Below are 21,554 nucleotides of genomic sequence, written 5' to 3'. Positions count from 1 at the left end.
GAGAGGTGTGTTGTTTTTTTTTTTTTTTTAATACCCTATAACAGTGAGTATTGGACTGTGGGGCCATTCTAGGGGGGGGGGGGGGGAGAGATGCAGTCTGTGCTATATATTACGTGGGCTGTGGTATATACTACGTGGGCTGTTATATACTACGTGGGCTGTATTATATACTACTGGGCTGTGCTTTATACTACCCGGGCTGTTTTATGTACTACATGGCTGTTCTATATACAATGTGGGCTATGCTATATACTACGTGGCTGTTCTATATGCTACGTGGCTGTTCTATATACTATGTGGACTGTGTTATATATTACGTGGGCTATGCTATATACTACGTGGACTATGCTATATACTACGTTCCTGTGCTATATGCTACGTGGGCTGTGCTATATACTACATAGCTGTTCTATATACTACGTGGGCTGTTCTATATACTATGTAAGCTGTGCTATATACTACATGGCTGTTCTATATACTACGTGGGCTGTGCTTATACTATGTGGGCTGTGCTATATACTATGTGGGCAGTTATATACTGCATGGCTTGTACTATATACTACATGGGCTGTCATATACTACATGGCTGTGCTATATACTACTTGGGTTGTGTTATATACTACGTAGCTGTTATATACTATGTGGGCTGTGCTATATTCTACGCGGGCTGTGCTATATACTATGCGAGCTGTGCTATATATTATGGGAGTATACTATATTCTATGGGGGTATATTATATTTTATGGGGGCAGTGTTATATACTATGTGGCTGTGTTATATACTATTACATAGTTACATAGTTATTAAGGTTGAAGGAAGACTATAAGTCCATCTAGTTCAACCCATAGCCTAACCTAACATGCCCTAACATGTTGATCCAGAGGAAGGCAAAAAAAACCCATGTGGCAAAGAGTAAGCTCCACATTGGGGAAAAAAATTCCTTCCCGACTCAATACGGCAATCAGACTAGTTCCCTGGATCAACGCCCTATCAAGGAATCTAGTGTATATACCCTGTAACATTATACTTTTCCAGAAAGGTATCCAGTCCCCTCTTAAATTTAAGCAATGAATCACTCATTACAACATCATACGGCAGAGAGTTCCATAGTCTCACTGCTCTTACAGTAAATAATCCGCATCTGTTATTATGCTTAAACCTTTTTTCCTCCAAACGCAGAGGATGCCCCCTTGTCCCTGTTTCAGGTCTATGATTAAAAAGATCATCAGAAAGGTCTTTGTACTGTCCCCTCATATATTTATACATTAAAATAAGATCACCCCTTTGTCTTCGTTTTTCCAAACTAAATAGCCCCAAGTGTAATAACCTATCTTGGTATTGCAGACCCCTCAGTCCTGTAATAACCTTGGTCGCTCTTCTCTGCACCCGCTCTAGTTCAGCTATGTCTTTCTTATACACCGGAGACCAGAACTGTGCACAGTATTCTAAGTGTGGTCGAACTAGTGACTTGTATAGAGGTAAAATTATGTTCTCCTCATGAGCATCTATGCCTTTTTTAATGCATCCCATTATTTTATTTGCCTTTGTAGCAGCTGCCTGACACTAGCCACTGAATATGAGTTTGTCATCCACCCATACACCCAGGTCTTTTTCATTGACGGTTTTGCCCAGAGTTTTAGAATTAAGCACATAATTATACATCTTATTACTTCTACCCAAGTGCATGACCTTACATTTATCCCCATTAAAGCTCATTTACCATTTATCAGCCCAAGCTTCTAGTTTACATAAATCATCCTGTAATATAAAATTGTCCTCCTCTGTATTAATTACCCTGCAGAGTTTAGTGTCATCTGCAAATATTGAAATTCTACTTTGAATGCCCCCTACAAGATCATTAATAAATATGTTAAAAAGAAGAGGGCCCAATACTGACCCCTGTGGTACCCCACTGCTAACCGCTACCCAGTCCGAGTGTGCTCCATTAATAACCACCCTTTGTTTCCTATCCCTGAGCCAGCTCTCAACCCACTTACACATGTTTTCACCTATCCCCATTATTCTCATTTTATGTATCAACCTTTTGTGTGGCACCGTATCAAAAGCTTTTGAAAAGTCCATATACACTACATCCACTGGGTTCCCTTGGTCCAATCCGGAACTTACCTCTTCATAGAAACTGATCAAATTTGGCTACGTTCACATTAGCGTTACGCTAATGTGCGTCGCTGTTGCGTCGGCGACGCAGCGGCGACGCGCCCCTATGTTTAACATAGGGGACGCGTGCGTTTTTTTGTTTGCGTTTTTCGACATGTGCGTCGTTTTCGATGCTAGCGTCGGACGCACGAAAATGCAACAAGTTGCATTTTTCGTGCGTCCGATTTTCATCAAAAAACGACGCATGCGTCGCAAAACGCAGCGTTTTTGCGCGCGTTTTTGGTGCGTCGCGCGTTGCGTCGCCGTTGCGTCGCCGACGCACCGGCGCGCAACGCTAATGTGAACGTAGCCTTAGTCTGACATGAACGGTCCCTAGTAAACCCGTGCTGATACTGGGTCATGAGGTTATTCCTCTTCAGATACTCCAGTATAGCATCCCTTAGAATTCCCTCCAGGATTTTACCCACAGTAGAGGTTAAGCTTACTGGCCGATAATTTCCGAGTTCAGTTTTTGTCCCCTTTTTGAATATTGGCACCACATTTGCTATACGCCAGTCCTGTGGTACAGACCCTGTTATTATGGAGTCTTTAAAGATGAAAAATAATGGTCTATCAATGACTGTACTTTATTCCTGCAGTACTCGAGGGTGTATCCCATCCGGGCCCGGAGATTTGTCAATTTTAGTGATTTTTAGACGCCGCCACACTTCATGCTGGGTTAAGCCGGTGACATTTAATTGGGAATTTTTATCACTAGTCATTTTGTCTGCCATGGGATTTTCTTGTGTAAATACTGATGAAAAAAAGTCATTTAGCATATTGGCTTCTTCCTTATCCTCATCCACCATTTCACCCAGACTATTTTTAAGGGGGCCAACACTATCATTTTTTAGTTTCTTACTATTTATGTAGTTAAAGAATATTTTAGGATTATTTTTACTCTCTCTGGCAATGAGTCTCTCTGTCTCAATCTTTGCTGCCTTGATTTGCTTTTTACAGAATTTATTTAATTTTTTTGTATTTATTTAATGCCTCCTCACTACCTACTTCCTTTAATTCTCTAGATGCTTTCTTTTTATCACTTATTGCGCTCCTTACAGCTCTATTTTGCCATATTGGTTTCCTCCTAATTCTAGTATGTTTATTCCCATACGGTATATACTGTGCACAGGTCCTATCCAGGATGCTTATAAATGTCTCCCATTTTGTTTGTGTATTTTTGTGTCTCAGGATATCGTCCCAGTTATTTGCACCAAGATCCTCTCTCATCCGTTGGAAATTTGCCCTCCTGAAATTTAGTGTCCTTGTAAGCCCTCTACTTCAAATCTTATTAAAGGATACATGAAAACTTATTATTTTGTGATCGCTTTTTCCCAAGTGACCCCCAACCCTTACATTTGCTATGCGGTCTGGCCTGTTGGTTAATATTAGGTCTAGCAGTGCCCCCCTTCTTGTTGGGTCCTGAACCAGTTGTGAAAGGTAATTGTCTCTCACAGTTGTCAAAAACCGATTACCTTTGCTGGAACTGCAGGTTTCTGTTCCCCAATCTATTTCAGGGTAGTTGAAGTCCCCCATAATAATGACTTCTCCTTGAGTCGCAGCTTCATCTATTTGCTTTACGAGGATATTCTCCATTGCTTCCATTATTTTTGGAGATTTATAACAAACCCCTATCAATAATTTATTATTTTTTCCCCCTCCCCTTATCTCCACCCACAGGGATTCTACATTTTCATTAAATTCACCTATATTATCACGCAGGATGGGTTTTAAGGACGATTTTACATAGACACACCCCTCCCCCTCGCTTATCTGTACGGTCATTTCTGAACAGGCTATAGCCCTGCAAGTTAACAGCCCAGTCATGGCTCTCATCCAGCCACGTTTCAGGTATCCCCACCATGTCATAATTATGCTCCAACAACATTAGTTCTAATTCGTCCATTTTGTTGGCGAGGCTTCTGGCATTAGTATACATGCACTTGATGTTCCTCTCTGTACCTCTATTCTTTCTTAAATTATTAACTGTTCTAACACCACCCCCCATGCCACCGCCACCCCCAACTTCCTTATTTGTGCCCAGGTCTCTATCTGCACTATCTTCCCCTCCTATAAATTGAATACCCTCCCCCCAATCCCTAGTTTAAACACTCCTCCAACCTTCTAGCCATTTTCTCCCCCAACACAGCTGCACCTTCCCCATTGAGGCGCAGCCCGTTCCTAGCGTAGAGCCTGTAGCCAACTGAGAAGTCGGCCCAGTTCTGCAGGAACCCAAACCCCTCCTTCCTACACCAATTCTTGAGCCACTTATTAACCTCCCTAATCTCCCGTTGCCTCTCTGGCGTGGCACGTGGTACAGGCAGTATTTCGGAAAATACCACGTTGGAGGTCCTTGCTTTCAGCTTGCGGCCTAATTCCCTGAAATCATCTTTAAAGACCTTCCACCTACCTCTAACTTTGTCATTTGTGCCAATGTGCACCATGACCGCTGGGTCCTCACCAGCCCCTCCCAGTAATCTGTCCACCCTATCAGCGATGTGTCGGACTCGAGCGCCAGGTAGGCAGCACACCATTCGACGATCCCTGTCTTTGTGACAGATTGCCCTATCTGTTCCCCTAATAATTTAGTCTCCCACTACCAGCACCTGTCTGGCCTGCCCTGCTCTCCTATTTCCCTCCTTACTGGAGCAGTCACTCCTCCGGCTTTCAGAGGACATGCCTGGCTGCAGCAGTGCTACCCCTGTACTGGCACCCCCCTCAGCTGCCAACGTAGCAAACTTATTGGGGTGTTCCAGATCAGGACTAGCCTCCCTAGCACTCTTCCCTCTACCCCGCTTCCTAACTGTCACCCAGCTTGCTACTTCATCGTCCTGCAGCTCCATCCCACCATCCCCCCCCTCATCTATCCCATTGAGCATCTGCTCCGTGAGCAGAAGACTCCTCTCCATATTGTCTATGGATCTCATTGTTGCCAGCTGCACATTTAGATTCAGAATCTGGGTTTCCAAATGCACAACGTGCTCACATCTCGCACAGCAGTATGCACCCTCGATCGGCTGCTCAAGGATTGCATACATGTGGCAAGATGTGCACTGGATGGCATTAACAAGAGTGGAGCACATTTCCTAATGGGGATTGCACCAGACTGAAAAGTTAAATAAAAAAAAAAAAAATACAAAATATTAATAAAAAACACACAGTAATTCCTCCCTTGGAAACTCCCTGAATCCAAAGTCACTGAATCACAAGTCACACTTACCGCCGTCCACACTTACGCTCCGGCCACACTCAGCTCGCTGACACTCGCTATGCTGAAGATTTATAGATTTTTTTTTTCTCTAGTTCCCTTAACAGCAATCCACCTTGCTGTTCAAATGCACTTCCAAAAAAAAGGGTACATTATATTCTATGGGGAGGCTGTGTTATATATTATGGGGGTATATTATGTTCTATGGGGAAGACTGTGTTATATACTATGTGGTTATGTTATATACTATGGGGGTATATTATATTCTTTGTGGAGTCTGTGTTATACTATGGGGGTACATTATATTCTTTTGGGGAGGCTGCTACATACTATGGGGGCTGCATTATATTCTATGGGGGCTACATTATATACTATGGGGAGGTGGGCTGTTTTATATTCTATGGGGGTCTGTATTAGATTTTATGAAGGAGGATTGCATCATAGTCTGATGGGGCTACATTATATTCTATGGGAGGCTGTATTATATTTATATTCTATGGGGGGGTGATTGCATCATACTCTGAGGGGGCTACATTATACTATATGAGGGGGGCTGCATTATATTTTATGGGGGTTACATTATACTCTGTAGGGTGGTTGCATTATGCTCTGGGGTGGCTGCATTATACTATATGTGGGCTGCATTATACTGTATTGAGGACTATGGGGAATACATTATACTATATGAAGAACTATGGTGTGCATTATACTATGGAAAGTGAATTGTACGACACGGATGATGATGACGGCGCATTATACTATATGGAGCACTATGAGGAGTGTATTATACTATGTGGAGGACTGAGCAGTGTATTTTAATATATTGAGGACTTTGGGGCATATAATATTATATTGAGGACTAGGGTGTACATTTTACAATATAGATGACTATGGGCCATGCATTATACTGTGGGAAGTGAATTGTACTACATGGATGACTATGGCGGTGCATTATACTATGGACCACTATGTGGAGTGTATTATACTATGTGGAGGACTGAGCAGTGTATTTTAATATATGGAGTACTATAGGGAGGACTATGGGAAGTATATAATACTATATGGAGGACTGAGGAGTGTATTATACTATATGGAGAACTATGGGGCATATTATATTATATGGAGGACTATGCGGTGTGCATTTTACAATATGGAGGACTGTGGTGCACATTATAATATATGGAAGACTGTGGGGTGTATTATACTAAACGAGCAAAATGCTGCATATTCATCGAGTGATTGGTTTGTTTATGTCGAAATAGAAATCATTGTTCTCATTAGCACATCGCCGGTGTAAACTGTATTTGTGCTGCTGATAACATGATCCTGTATGGTGATCTGTTACTGATCTTTTAGTGATCATTCTGTCCCCATCATTCTTTCTCAGACGGTGGAAAGAGGCCGGGAAACAAGCGTTGAACGACTTCAATATTGTTGATCACACTCATTTAGTGGCCTGAATGCAGCGCATGTAAATACAACCGAAATGCTTCTGTGTGATGTGCAATATGTTAGCATTTGGGACCCCATTTTAAACTTTGCCTAAAACCGGCCCTGCCTGCAGGGCGGCTAATATTGATATTTATCTGGCCCCTAGGCTCCGGGGGGCCCTTGGCCAGATTGCCCTCATGTGCGGTGGGCAGGGAGCAAGACCTGCAGCTCCACGGCCTGCAGGCGAAAATGGCCGCAGAGCAGAGCTGCAGGGAATGGATCCGTCCTGCTTACTGCCCGTGCTTCCTGTCTCACACAGCAGCGGCTGAATGACATCATCATTCAGCGCAGCGGCTGTGCGAGTCAGGAAGCTGCCAGCGATGATGGAGCTTCACGATACCGTGAGGTGAGGTGAGGCGAATTTGTGTGTATGCAGAGAAGTGAATGGTGCTGTGTGACGGTGGAGGAGAGGGCAATTATGGGGGTGATGGGGCGGAAGGCAATGATTGGGTTGACGGACAGGGCAATGATAGGGGTGGTGGGGGAGTAGGAAATGATGGAGGTGGTGAATGGGCAATAATGGGGTGGTGGGGATAAAGCCATATTGGAGGTGGTGAAGGGGGCAATCATGGGGATGGGGGAGAGGGAAATAATGGGCTGCGGGGGTATGAGGACAATGAGGGGTGTGGGGGATTGGGATGGGAGGAAAGGGGATTTATAATGCATTTAGGAACTGGAGGTGGAGGAAGACTTTATTATCGATTATTATGTCTAAGACAGTCCCTTAGTATATAGTGTACTCACTTACCGTTTATACTCGAGTATAAGACGAGATTTTCAGCCCATTTTTTGGGGTTGAAAGTCCCCCTCTCAGTGCTCCTGTCCCCGTTATATTCACCTGCTCCTGGTGCAGTCCCTGCACATCTTTTCCCCGACACTGACAGCTTCTTCCTGTACTGAGCGGTCACATGGTATCGCTCATTACAGTAATGAATATGCGGCTCCACCTCCCATAGAGGCGGAGCCGCATATTCATTACTGTAATGAGCGGTAACGGTGACCGCTCAGTACAGGAAAAAGCTGTCAGCGCCGGGGAAAAGACGTGCAGGGACCACACCAGGAGCAGGTGAGTATAACAGGGACGGGAGCGCTGCACGATATCCACCTTCTCCTCGTTGCGGCACCGCTCAGTCTTCAGCGTCTTCTGCAGTGTTGCTCAGGTCAGAGGGCGCGATGACGTGGTTAGTGCGCGCCCTCTGCCTGAACGTCAATGCAGGAGACGCTGAAGATGGAGCGGCGCTGGAACGAGGAGCAGGTGAATATTGAAAGTGCCGGGGGCCTGAGCGACCGAGGGGTTAGTATGTGATTTTTTTTTTTTTTTTTATCGCAGCAGCAGCAAATGGGGCAAGTGTCTGTATGGAGCATCTATAGGGCCATAATGTTTGTGCAGCATTATATGGGGCCATAACGTTTGTGCAGCACTGTATAGGGCCGTAACGTTTGTGCAGCACTATGTGGGGCAAGTGTCTGTATGGGGCCATAAGGTTTTTGCAGCACTATATGGGGCAAGTGTCTCTATGGAGCCATAACGTTTGTGCAGCACTATATGGGGCCATAACGTTTGTGCAGCACTATATGGGGCAAGTGTCTGTATGGGGCTATAACGTTTGTGCAGCACTATATTTGGCAAGTGTTTTTATGGGGCCATAACGTTTGTGCAGCACTATATGGGGCAAGTGTCTATATGGCCCAAGTGTCTGTATGGGGCCATAATCAACATTTGTGCAGCATTGTATTGGGCAAATGTGTCTATGGAGCATCTTATGGGGCCATTATTAACCTTTATGCAGGATTATATGGGGCATATTTTAATATGGAGCATCTTTTGGGGCCATCATAAACTTTATGGAGCATTATATGGGGCTCCTGATTCAATATGGATATTCAAAAACCTACTGATGTCTCAATTAATTTTACTTTTATTGGTATCTATTTTTACTTTTGACATTTACTGGTAGCTGCTGCATTTCCCACCCTAGGCTTATACTCGAGTCATTATGATTTGCCAGTATTTTGCGGCAAAATTAGGGGGGTCGGCTTATACTCGGGTTGGCTTATACTCGAGTATATACGGTAGGCATAGCACAGTCCCTTAGTATGTTTGTGTGTATATGTGTGTATATATGTGCGTGTGTATGTACAGTGGGGCAAAAAAGTATTTAGTCAGTCAGCAATAGTGCAAGTTCCACCACTTAAAAAGATGAGAGGCGTCTGTAATTTACATCATAGGTAGACCTCAACTATGGGAGACAAACTGAGAAAAAAAAATCCAGAAAATCACATTGTCTGTTTTTTTAACAATTTATTTGCATATTATGGTGGAAAATAAGTATTTGGTCAGAAACAAACAATCAAGATTTCTGGCTCTCACAGACATGTAACTTCTTCTTTAAGAGTCTCCTCTTTCCTCCACTCATTACCTGTAGTAATGGCACCTGTTTAAACTTGTTATCAGTATAAAAAGACACCTGTGCACACCCTCAAACAGTCTGACTCCAAACTCCACTATGGTGAAGACCAAAGAGCTGTCAAAGGACACCAGAAACAAAATTGTAGCCCTGCACCAGGCTGGGAAGACTGAATCTGCAATAGCCAACCAGCTTGGAGTGAAGAAATCAACAGTGGGAGCAATAATTAGAAAATGGAAGACATACAAGACCACTGATAATCTCCCTCGATCTTGGGCTCCACGCAAAATCCCACCCCGTGGGGTCAGAATGATCACAAGAACGGTGAGCAAAAATCCCAGAACCACGCGGGGGGACCTAGTGAATGAACTGCAGAGAGCTGGGACCAATGTAACAAGGCCTACCATAAGTAACACACTACGCCACCATGGACTCAGATCCTGCAGTGCCAGACGTGTCCCACTGCTTAAGCCAGTACATGTCCGGGCCCGTCTGAAGTTTGCTAGAGAGCATTTGGATGATCCAGAGGAGTTTTGGGAGAATGTCCTATGGTCTGATGAAACCAAACTGGAACTGTTTGGTAGAAACACAACTTGTCGTGTTTGGAGGAAAAAGAATACTGAGTTGCATCCATCAAACACCATACCTACTGTAAAGCATGGTGGTGGAAACATCATGCTTTGGGGCTGTTTCTCTGCAAAGGGGCCAGGACGACTGATCCGGGTACATGAAAGAATGAATGGGGCCATGTATCGTGAGATTTTGAGTGCAAACCTCCTTCCATCAGCAAGGGCATTGAAGATGAAACGTGGCTGGGTCTTTCAACATGACAATGATCCAAAGCACACCGCCAGGGCAACGAAGGAGTGGCTTCGTAAGAAGCATTTCAAGGTCCTGGAGTGGCCTAGCCAGTCTCCAGATCTCAACCCTATAGAAAACCTTTGGAGGGAGTTAAAAGTCCGTGTTGCCAAGCGAAAAGCCAAAAACATCACTGCTCTAGAGGAGATCTGCATGGAGGAATGGGCCAACATACCAACAACAGTGTGTGGCAGCCTTGTGAAGACTTACAGAAAACGTTTGACCTCTGTCATTGCCAACAAAGGATATATTACAAAGTATTGAGATTAAATTTTGTTTCTGACCAAATACTTATTTTCCACCATAATATGCAAATAAATTGTTAAAAAAACAGACAATGTGATTTTCTGGATTTTTTTTTCTCAGTTTGTCTCCCATAGTTGAGGTCTACTTATGATGTAAATTACAGACGCCTCTCATCTTTTTAAGTGGTGGAACTTGCACTATTGGTGACTGACTAAATACTTTTTTGCCCCACTGTATGTATATATATATATATATATTTTTTTTTTATTTAATATTTTTTAAAGGAGGGGGCCCAGACATATTTCCTGCACAGGGGCCCCAAGCTGTCGGTGTCCGCCTCTGAAGCAGGATGACCCTTGAGGTCCCACCCAACTGTAACATTCTATGATTGTATGTCAACGTGACAGTGTGTTGCCCAGTTAATGTATGAATTGCAATTTTCAGTGATTAATATTACCTTTTATTGAAGTCCATAAATTAACAGATCCTGGTAGCAGATTCTGCCTACATTTACTGCAGTCGTAATGCAGTAGTTTTTTTTTATAGCTGCCATGCCAGCTGCCCACCATTTTTATAGATATGTTTCATATTTTATACAATTAAATTAACATTAATATATTCATTTTAATTTTTTTTCTAATACATATTTTAATTATAACTTTTTATGTAGTCATAGCTACACTATCTGTCCCAAATTTTGGTATTTTTCTTTCTCCTAAATAGAATAGTACCCATCATTTTAGTTTCAACAAGATTTTATTTTTCAAAGAAAAACCAAAAAAGTTTCACAACAAAATCCCACGCAGGGGAGTATACATGAATATTATCAAATTCTAGATTAACCTTGATGGTATTTAAACAATACAGTTAAACACGCAGACAAAGACAGGTGGTTGAAAAAGACAAGAGAGGGGGGAGGGGGGTGTAAGAGATCCATTACTGCATCAGAGTACTATCAATGGTCGGGTATAAGGAGCGAGTCAAAGGAAGGTTATTTAACACCAGATTGGCCTCATAGAGATAGTGTAAAGGTACCTTCACACATAACGATATTGTTAACGATATCGTTGCTTTTTGTGACGTAGCAACGATATCGTTAATAAAATCGTTATGTGTGACAGCGACCAACGATCAGGCCCCTGCTGGGAGATCGTTGGTCGCTGAACAAAGTCCAGAACTTTATTTCGTCGCTGGACTCCCTGCTGACATCGCTGGATCGGCGTGTGTGACACCGATCCAGCGATGTCTTCACTGGTAACCAGGGTAAACATCGGGTAACTAAGCGCAGGGCCGCGCTTAGTAACCCGATGTTTACCCTGGTTACCATCCTAAAAGTAAAAAAACAAACACTACATACTTACCTAACGCTGTCTGTCCTCCAGCGCTGTGCTCTGCACTCCTGTACTGGCTGTGAGCGTCGGTCAGCCGGAAAGCAGAGCGGTGACGTCACCGCTCTGCTTTCCGGCCGCTGTGCTCACAGCCAGTACAGGAGGAGTGCAGAGCACAGCGCTGGAGGACAGACAGCGTTGGGTAAGTATGTAGTGTTTGTTTTTTTTTTACTTTTAGGATGGTAACCAGGGTAAACATCGGGATACTAAGCGCGGCCCTGCGCTTAGTTACCCGATGTTTACCCTGGTTACCGGCATCGTTGGTCGCTGGAGAGCGGTCTGTGTGACAGCTCTCCAGCGACCAAACAGCGACGCTGCAGCGATCCGGATCGTTGTCGGTATCGCTGCAGCGTCGCTTAATGTGAAGGGGCCTTTAAGGCTTGGTCAAGATTACTGCTAGAGTTCCTCTCAATCCACAGTCTCCATATTTGATAGTAAGGCTCCCATGAGTCCTCTCTTGTAGCTTGTATTGGTTCACATAACATGATAGTGTTCATCTTGTCAATTACTGAGGAAAGAGATAGGGTAGTTGTTTTCCATTTTGTTGCAATGTGTAGCTTAGCGGCGAGGAACAGCTGATTGACTAGATTATGGAGTTTGTTGGAGAAGCCCAGGTATCTAGCTCCCAGCAGGAAGACCGTTGCATCTAACTGAATCGTTCCACCATATAGCTCCTCCACAATAGATTTGATCTTTGATCAAAGGGCGGATACAACCGGACAATCCCACCACGTATGCTTTAGATCGCCCAGAGCTCCACACCCCCTGAAACACCGATCTGATAAACTTGGGTAGATGGCATGTAATATGCTCGGAACTAAATATGTCCTATGTAGGAGCTTGATGGATGTCTCAACTAAAGAGGTTTGAAGACTGCCCTTAGAGAGAGTGCAGCAACATTTTTGCCACTCCGATGGGGACATTATCTTATTAAAGTCTCTTTCCCATTGTATCATATATGTGAGTTTTACATCCTCTGATATTGCATTCAGGTTTGAGTAAATCAAAGAGATAGCTCCCCTGCCCAGTGGGTCATTTAAACATATTTGCTCATAACCTGATGGGCGGTGGGTGACACCATGTCCCAAGATTTGTTCAGCAAAGTGAAAGATTTGGATGATACGCAATATTTCAGAGTTTGGTGGGGAGTACTTTTGGATGAACTCTTGCTTAGTGAGTAGGATGTTAAATTGCGAAGTAAGATGTTTAAGGGTAATTAGACCCCTAGATACCCACCAATGGAAAGGGCGGGGCTCCAACCCTGGTGGTAAAGCTGGATTATGAAAAATATGCGTCATTAAGGAAGTTTTGGATTGTAGGGAGTGTTTAAATCTTTCCTTCCTCCATTACATCAGGGAGTGTGCTGTGAATGGAGCTAATATATGGATCCCTTTTGGAAGTCTCTGCAACGACCACATGAGGCCTGGTAGAGTGAATGGGGTCAGGAAGTGAGATTCGAGATTCACCCATCTGGGTGCTCTATGGTTGTCCGCATTAGCACTTATTAGCTGGGCTAGTTGGGCCGCTCTATGGTTTAAAGTGAAGTTGGGCAGAGACATACCTCCTCGTCTTCTACTAATAAACATGGTTTTAAGTCTTATCCTAGGTCTTTTCCCCTGCCATATAAATTTAGAGATCGTGTTATGGATATCTAGTAACGTTTTGGCAGGGAGAGGAATGGGCAAAGATCGAAAAACATACAGAAATCGTGGTAAGGAAACAATCTTAATGGCGTTTAGTCTACCTAACCAGGATAAGGACATAGATGACCATCTGGCAAGATCCGATTTGAGATATTTAATTAAGGGGGCATAGTTCCATTTAAATAAAGTCGACCTATGGGGGGTTAGATAGGTTAAGTACTGCTCATTTCTGGTAAACTTAAATTGTGCTGTTATGTTGTTTTGTATTTCCCTGGGGGTGTTAATGAACAGGGGTTCAGATTTGTCGACGTTAATTTTGAGACCAGAGACCAGTTCAAACTCAAGGAGAGCGACAAAAAGGTTTGGGAGTGTAATAGTGGGATTGACTATGGATAATAGTAGATCATCCGCAAAAAGGCTAGCCTTGTATTGATCATCTCTATAGGTCCATTAATGTTGGGGTTGGCTCTGATAGCTTCCGCTAGGGGCTCCATGGCTAGAGCGAACAAGGCTGGAGAAAGCGGGCATCCCTGCCTGGTACCACGTTGTATGTTAATAGGGGTAGGCTGGTTTGAGGGTAATTTCAGATAGGCCGTGGGGTGATCATACAGAAGTTTAAGGCAAGAGGTAATACCTCTCGGGAAGCCAAACTTAGCGAGGACTTCAAATAAGTATGACCATGGTACCGAGTCAAAGGCCTTCTCTATATCGAGTGCTAACAATAGTAAGGATTGCTTGGAGTGATTAGCTGAGTGTATTAAGTTAAGGTTCCTCCTAATATTGTCAGGGCCCTGTCTCTTGGGGATGAACCCTACCTGATCCCGATGGATCAGGATGGGCAGTATTTTATTGATTCTAGCCGTGATTATGGATGTAAACATTTTTAAATCTATGTTTAGCAATGAAATAGGCCTATAGTTCTTGGGGTAAAGGTGATCTTTCTTCAGTTTTGGAATTACAGTTACGTGGGCAATGTAAAATTCAGGTGACATTTGAGCTCCGTTTAGTAGAGCATTACAAAAGCTCTGTATATGAGGTATGAGTAAGCTGTCAAATTTTTTGTAGTACTGTGCTGTGAGCCCATCAGGCCCAGGAGCCTTGTTTTTTTTTAAATTTTTAATAATTGCTTTTATTTAGTCAGAGATGATTGGTGCTTGGAGATAAGCTGTGTCTGAGTCTGGGTCTTTAGGTAGTGTCAGATCTTTGAGGAAGTTCTGGATGTGAGTCGGGGAAGGGGGCTGCGGGAGGGAGTATAGGTTTTGATAATATTACTGAAACGTTCTATATATTACATCTGGGTGGGCAGTAATACGGCCTGTAAGATCTTTAATGGAGGGGATATTATTCAGGAGCTCTCTACTCCCAAGTTTACGGGCCAACATGCTGCTTAGTTTGTTAGCATATTTGTGAAAAGTAGATTTAGTCCATATCAGGGCCTTTTCTGATCTATTTGTTAAAATGGTATTGAGTTGTAATTTAGTATCACAAATTTTCTTGATTAGATAAAGTGAGGGGAGGTTTTGGTTTGTTTGTTCTAATTTTGAGAGTTTATTTTCTAATTGCAATTGCAATTCGGTCCTTTGCTTTTTTCCTGTTAGAGGCAATTTTGATCAGGGTCCCTGTTATAAATTTTTTGTGTGCCATCCACACATTTACCGGGGACACGTCTGCGGTATTGTTAGTTTGGAAATATAGGTTCAGCTCGTCCTTTACAGTAGATAAGACCGTTGGGTCTGTTAGTAGGGACTCGTTCAATCTCCACCTGAACAGCCTAGAAGTGGTAATGTTAAAGTTAAATGCAGAAAGGACGGCATCATGGTCTGACCAAGATGATACTATATGTCGGGAGTATAGAACCGAGGGGAGTGTTTTGGAAGAGGTGAGGTGGAAGTCAATTCTGGAATAGGACTTTTGTGCGGGGGAGAAATATGTATATCCCCTCTGAGGGCCGTTTAGCTCTCGCCAGATATCTGCCAAACAATTTACTTTCAGCATTTGTAGGATTTTTTTCCTGTCTGTTTTTGTTATGTCTGCTCGATTCAGTGAGCTGTTGTCAAGTGACGGGCTCAAAGTGAGATTGAAGTTACCCATCATTTTAATTTCAAATCAGTAGTACAGGTTAAAGTAGTATTTTGTTTTAAATTAATAGCAATGAAACTGACATTGCAGTCTTACTTACAGTGCGCACATAGCACTCTTTTCATAGTTTACTGGTGTTGCTGCAGTGAGCAGGTGTCATTTATATACGTCCAGCCACCTTCTGACTAGATGTGATAGGCTTCCTTAGCCCACATGTTTTGAGCGGGGCTGAGCACAGCTAGTCTGCACTTGGCCGCATGTGCACAAGTTGCCTGTTCTCATAGGCAACACTGTAGAAACCTGACTTCATGTGCACAAGCTATAAGGACTCAGAAGTTCCCTGTCACTTGGTGACTGCAGACTTTCATCAGACAATCCCTTTAATGTATTCTGCACATTGTTAAAATTAAATCATCTTTTTCCTCCTGCACTGTCACACTCTCAATTTATGGGTATAGTCTTGCGTCAATGAAAACAGATTACTAATGTATGAAATGATCGTTGTTGCTTGTAAAGTACTATGGGAGGAGGAGGGGTTAAAGGCAGAAAAATAAAATTACTGCAAGATCACCTGAAATGACAATTAAACTTTTTGTTAATATTTTTTTGTATTTTTGCAATGTAATGTTTGACCTGTAATATTTTTTCCTCATTTCTAGTGTTTAAGCGAGGGAGCCTTGTCTCCTGATGGAACAGTATTGGCAACTGCTAGCCATGATGGTTATGTGAAGTTTTGGCAGATTTACATTGAAGGGCAAGATCAACCAAGGTACATTTATAATGTTAAATCATTTTTTCATTTAAGACAATAAAAGTTACTATCACATTCAGCTGTAGCCCTTAACTAAGGTAAATATGGCCTAAAAATATAATCTCACATTTTTACCCACATTCACCTAAACATCTAATTGACAGGTTATGAAAACACATCTTATTTACTCGACTATATAATGATGTTAAAGTTTATAACCTTGGGTTACATTTTGGGGCCAACACAACTTTCTGTATGTAACCTACAATTCTCGCTGCATAATAAAATCCTCATACAACTCAATTGACCAGAGACAAAAAGGTTTTAATATGCATCACCACAAAACATATGTATTATGCCAGAGGTCCCCAACATTTCTGGCCTTGAGAGCCACATTCAGCTCTGAAAAAGGGTCACGAGCCACATCATGCCTTGAGAGAGAGTCACGAGCCACATTCTGCTCCCGCCCCCTCACCATTGTGGCAATCAAAGCCCCCATTACAGGCATAATGGTAACTAAAGCTTTTCCACAAAAATCACTCCAAAGCAGTATACAAAGATCCAGGGGATCCCACAAATACCCTCATTCAGTATTCTCCTATAAAGCACTCCCAAGACACTGTCACATCTAGCTTCAAACACCTCTTCTGACATCTTGTAACCATCGTAGCATACTTAAATTGTCTCAAAACCCCTAGACCAGTATACGTGGATCCAGTTCTGTGCAGGGCTGCTCACAAAAATCACAATTTTCAGATGTGCTCTTCATACCTGTTTGCTAGATCTGGAGCTAATGCACCAAGCTGGAAGACAGCCGCGAGCCACAATTCATGGGCCCGCGAGGCACATGTGGCTCCCGAGCTATAGGTTGGGGACCCCTGCACTATGCACTCTCAGGGATGGTGTTTGTAAAGTGATGGCCTGAGGAAAATTAAAAGTTGGGCTTCAAATGCTACTGTATCACATGGACACTAGTGATGAGCGAGTATACTTGTTAGGGAATGTGCACACGTTCAGAATTTTCTGCGTTTTTTCGCAATAAAAACGTGATGAAAACGCATACATATGCATCCTATCATTTAGAATGCATTCCGCAGTTTTTATGCACATGATGCATTTTTTTTCCGTGAAAAAACGCATCGCGGTAAAAAAAGGAGCATGTTCATTAATTTTGCGGATTTTTCTCGTTTTTCCCGCTATTTAATGAATTGGTAAAGAAAAGTGAAAAACGCGAAAAAAACGCATGCAGATTTCTGGCATAAGTGTCCGTTTTTTGTCAGGAAATTTCTGCAAGAAATCCTGAACGTGTGCACATACCCTTACTCGAGATTTCCTGAGCACTTCCTGAGTATTTGTGACTGCTCGGAGATTTTCATCTCCTCACCTGAATGATTTACATCTCTTAGCCAGCTTGATTACATGTGGGGATTCCCTAGCAACCAGGCAACCCCCACATGTACTTATGCTGGCTAGCAGCTGTAAATTATGCAGCTGCGTCAACAAAAATGAAATCTCAGAGCACTTACAAATACTCTGAGACCCCCCGAGCGTACTTGGGAAATCTCGAGCAACGAGTATACTCGCTCATCACTAATAGACACCAAATGCTAATATGTTGCACTATCACGTAGACATTTAGACCCTCAGTGTTTCCAAAAAATTGCAACTTTTGTCATTTTTTCACTTGTTTCACCTCTCTTTGGCAACCTGGGCAGAGCTAGTTGGAATGCGATAAGCCGTGGTGTACCTTATGCTAGAAATCTTTCTTTGGTCTCTGACTGGAATAAAATTTTGCACCAAAACGCAGTTTTCCATGAGTTTATAGTACCATGTAAACCTATAGTTACATAGTTATTAAGGTTGAAGGAAGACTATATGTCCATCTAGTTCAACCCATAGCCTAACCTAACATGCCCTAACATGTTGATCCAGAGGAAGGCAAAAAAACCCCATGTGGCAAAGAGTAAGCTCCACATTGGGGAAAAAAATTCCTTCCCGACTCCACATACGGCAATCAGACTTGTTCCCTGGATCAACGCCCTATCAAGGAATCTAGTGTATATACCCTGTAACATTATACTTTTCCAGAAAGGTATCCAGTCCCCTCTTAAATTTAAGTAATGAATCACTCATTACAACATCATACAGCAGAGAGTTCCATAGTCTCACTGCTCTTACAGTAAAGAATCCGCGTCTGTTATTATGCTTAAACCTTTTTTCCTCCAACCGCAGAGGATGCCCCCTTGTCCCTGTTTCAGGTCTATGATTAAAAAGATCATCAGAAAGGTCTTTGTACTGTCCCCTCATATATTTATACATTAAAATAAGATCACCCCTTAGTCTTCGTTTTTCCAAACTAAATAGCCCCAAGTGTAATAACCTATCTTGGTATTGCAGACCCCCCAGTCCTCTAATAACCTTGGTCGCTCTTCTCTGCACCCGCTCTAGTTCAGCTATGTCTTTCTTAAACACCGGAGACCAGAACTGTGCACAGTATTCTAAGTGTGGTCGAACTAGTGACTTGTATAGAGGTAAAATTATATTCTCCTCATGAGCATCTATGCCTCTTTTAATGCATCCCATTATTTTGTTTGCCTTTGTAGCCGCTGCCTGACACTGGCCACTGAATTTAAGTTTGTCATCCACCCATACACCCAGGTCTTTTTCATTGACGGTTTTGCCCAGAGTTTTAAAATTAAGCACATAATTATACATCTTATTATTTCTACCCAAGTGCATGACCTTACATTTATCCCCATTAAAGCTCATTTGCCATTTATCAGCCCAAGCTTCTAGTTTACATAAATCATCCTGTAATATAAAATTGTCCTCCTCTGTATTGATTACCCTGCAGAGTTTAGTGTCATCTGCAAATATTGAAATTCTACTCTGAATGCCCCCTACAAGGTCATTAATAAATATGTTAAAAAGAAGAGGGCCCAATACTGACCCCTGTGGTACCCCACTGCTAACCGCTACCCAGTCCGAGTGTGCTCCATTAATAACCACCCTTTGTTTCCTATCCCTGAGCCAGCTCTCAACCCACTTGCACATATTTTCCCCTATCCCCATTATTCTCATTTTATGTATCAACCTTTTGTGTGGCACCGTATCAAAAGCTTTTGAAAAGTCCATATACACTACATCCACTGGGTTCCCTTGGTCCAATCCGGAACTTACCTCTTCATAGAAACTGATCAAATTAGTCTGACATGAACGGTCCCTAGTAAACCCGTGCTGATACTGGGTCATGAGGTTATTCCTCTTCAGATACTCCAGTATAGCGTCCCTTAGAATGCCCTCCAGGATTTTACCCACAGTAGAGGTTAAGCTTACTGGCCTATAATTTCCGAGTTCAGTTTTTGTTCCCTTTTTGAATATTGGCACCACATTTGCTATACGCCAGTCCTGTGGCACAGACCCTGTTATTATGGAGTCTTTAAAGATTAAAAATAATGGTCTATCAATGATTGTACTTAATTTCTGCAGTACTCGAGGGTGTATCCCATCCGGGCCCGGAGATTTGTCAATTTTAGTGATTTTTAGACGCCGCCGCACTTCCTGCTGGGTTAAGCAGGTGACATTTAATTGGGAATTTTTATCACTAGACATTTTGTCTGCCATGGGATTTTCTTGTGTAAATACTGATGAAAAAAAGTCATTTAGCATATTGGCTTTTTCCTCATCCTCATCCACCATTTCACCCAGACTATTTTTGAGGGGGCCAACACTATCATTTTTTAGTTTCTTACTATTTATGTAGTTAAAGAATATTTTAGGATTATTTTTACTCTCTCTGGCAATGAGTCTCTCTGTCTCAATCTTTGCTGCCTTGATTTGCTTTTTACAGAATTTATTTAATTTTCTGTATTTATTTAATGCCTCCTCACTACCTACTTCCTTTAATTCTCTAAATGCTTTCTTTTTGTCACTTATTGCGCCCCTTACAGCTCTATTTAGCCATATTGGTTTCCTCCTATTTCTAGTATGTTTATTCCCATACGGTATATACTGTGCACAGGTCCTATCCAGGATGCTAATAAACGTCTCCCATTCTCTTTGTGTATTTTTGTGTCTCAGGATATCGTCCCAGTTAATTGCACCAAGATCCTCTCTCATCCGTTGGAAATTTGCCCTCCTGAAGTTTAGTGTCCTTGTAACCCCTCTACTACACATCTTTTTAAAGGATACATGAAAACTTATTATTTTGTGATCGCTATTTCCCAAGTGACCCCCAACCCTTATATTTGATATGCGGTCTGGCCTGTTGGTTAATATTAGGTCTAGTAGTGCCCCCCTTCTTGTTGGGTCCTGAACCAGTTGTGAAAGGTAATTGTCTCTCATAGTTGTCAAAAACCGATTACCTTTGCTGGAACTGCAGGTTTCTGTTCCCCAATCTATTTCAGGGTAGTTGAAGTCCCCCATAATAATGACTTCTCCTTGAGTCGCAGCTTCATCTATTTGCTTTACGAGGATATTCTCTATTGCTTCCATTATTTTTGGAGATTTATAACAAACCCCTATCAGTAATTTATTATTTTTTCCCCCTCCCCTTATCTCCACCCACAGGGATTCTACATTTTCATTAAATTCACCTATATTATCGCGCAGGATGGGTTTTAATGATGATTTTACATATAGACACACCCCTCCCCCTCGCTTATCTGTACGGTCATTTCTGAACAGGCTATAGCCCTGCAAGTTAACAGCCCAGTCATGGCTCTCATCCAGCCACGTTTCAGATATCCCCACCATGTCATAATTATGCTCCAACAACATTAGTTCTAATTCATCCATTTTGTTGGCGATGCTTCTGGCATTAGTATACATGCACTTTATGTTCCTCTCTGTACTTCTATTTCTTAAATTATTAACTGTTCTGACCCCACCCCCCATGCCACCGCCACCCCCAACTTCCTTATTTGTGCCCAGGTCTCTGTCTGCACTATCTTCCCCTCCTATAAAATGAATACCCTCCCCCCCAATTCCTAGTTTAAACACTCCTCCAACCTTCTAGCCATTCTCTCCCCCAGCACAGCTGCACCCTCCCCATTGAGGTGCAGCCCGTCCCTAGCGTAGAGCCTGTAGCCAACTGAGAAGTCGGCCCAGTTCTGCAGGAACCCAAACCCCTCTTTCCTACACCAATTCTTGAGCCACTGATTAACCTCCCTAATCTCCCGTTGCCTCTCTGGCGTGGCACGTGGTACCGGCTGTATTTCGGAAAATACCACATTGGAGGTCCTTGCTTTCAGCTTGCAGCCTAATTCCCTGAAATCATCTTTAAGGACCTTCCACCTACCTCTAACTTTGTCATTAGTGCCAATG

General features: G+C 42.7%; 1 protein-coding gene across 2 annotated transcripts in view; it reads left to right on the top strand.

The window, feature by feature from the left end:
• The window catches only part of EDC4 (enhancer of mRNA decapping 4), a 928,397-nt gene that overhangs the window by 172,923 nt on the left and 733,920 nt on the right, over nt 1–21,554 (top strand). For both annotated transcript variants that reach the window (XM_069740123.1, XM_069740124.1), the window contains exon 8: nt 16,138–16,247. In XM_069740123.1, the coding sequence (XP_069596224.1) occupies nt 16,138–16,247 (110 nt within the window). The remainder of the gene's footprint in view (nt 1–16,137; nt 16,248–21,554) is intronic.

This window comes from Ranitomeya imitator, chromosome 9, assembly GCF_032444005.1.
Source record: "Ranitomeya imitator isolate aRanImi1 chromosome 9, aRanImi1.pri, whole genome shotgun sequence".
Classification (NCBI taxonomy): domain Eukaryota; kingdom Metazoa; phylum Chordata; class Amphibia; order Anura; family Dendrobatidae; genus Ranitomeya; species Ranitomeya imitator.
This window is presented reverse-complemented; position numbering and strand designations above follow the sequence as displayed.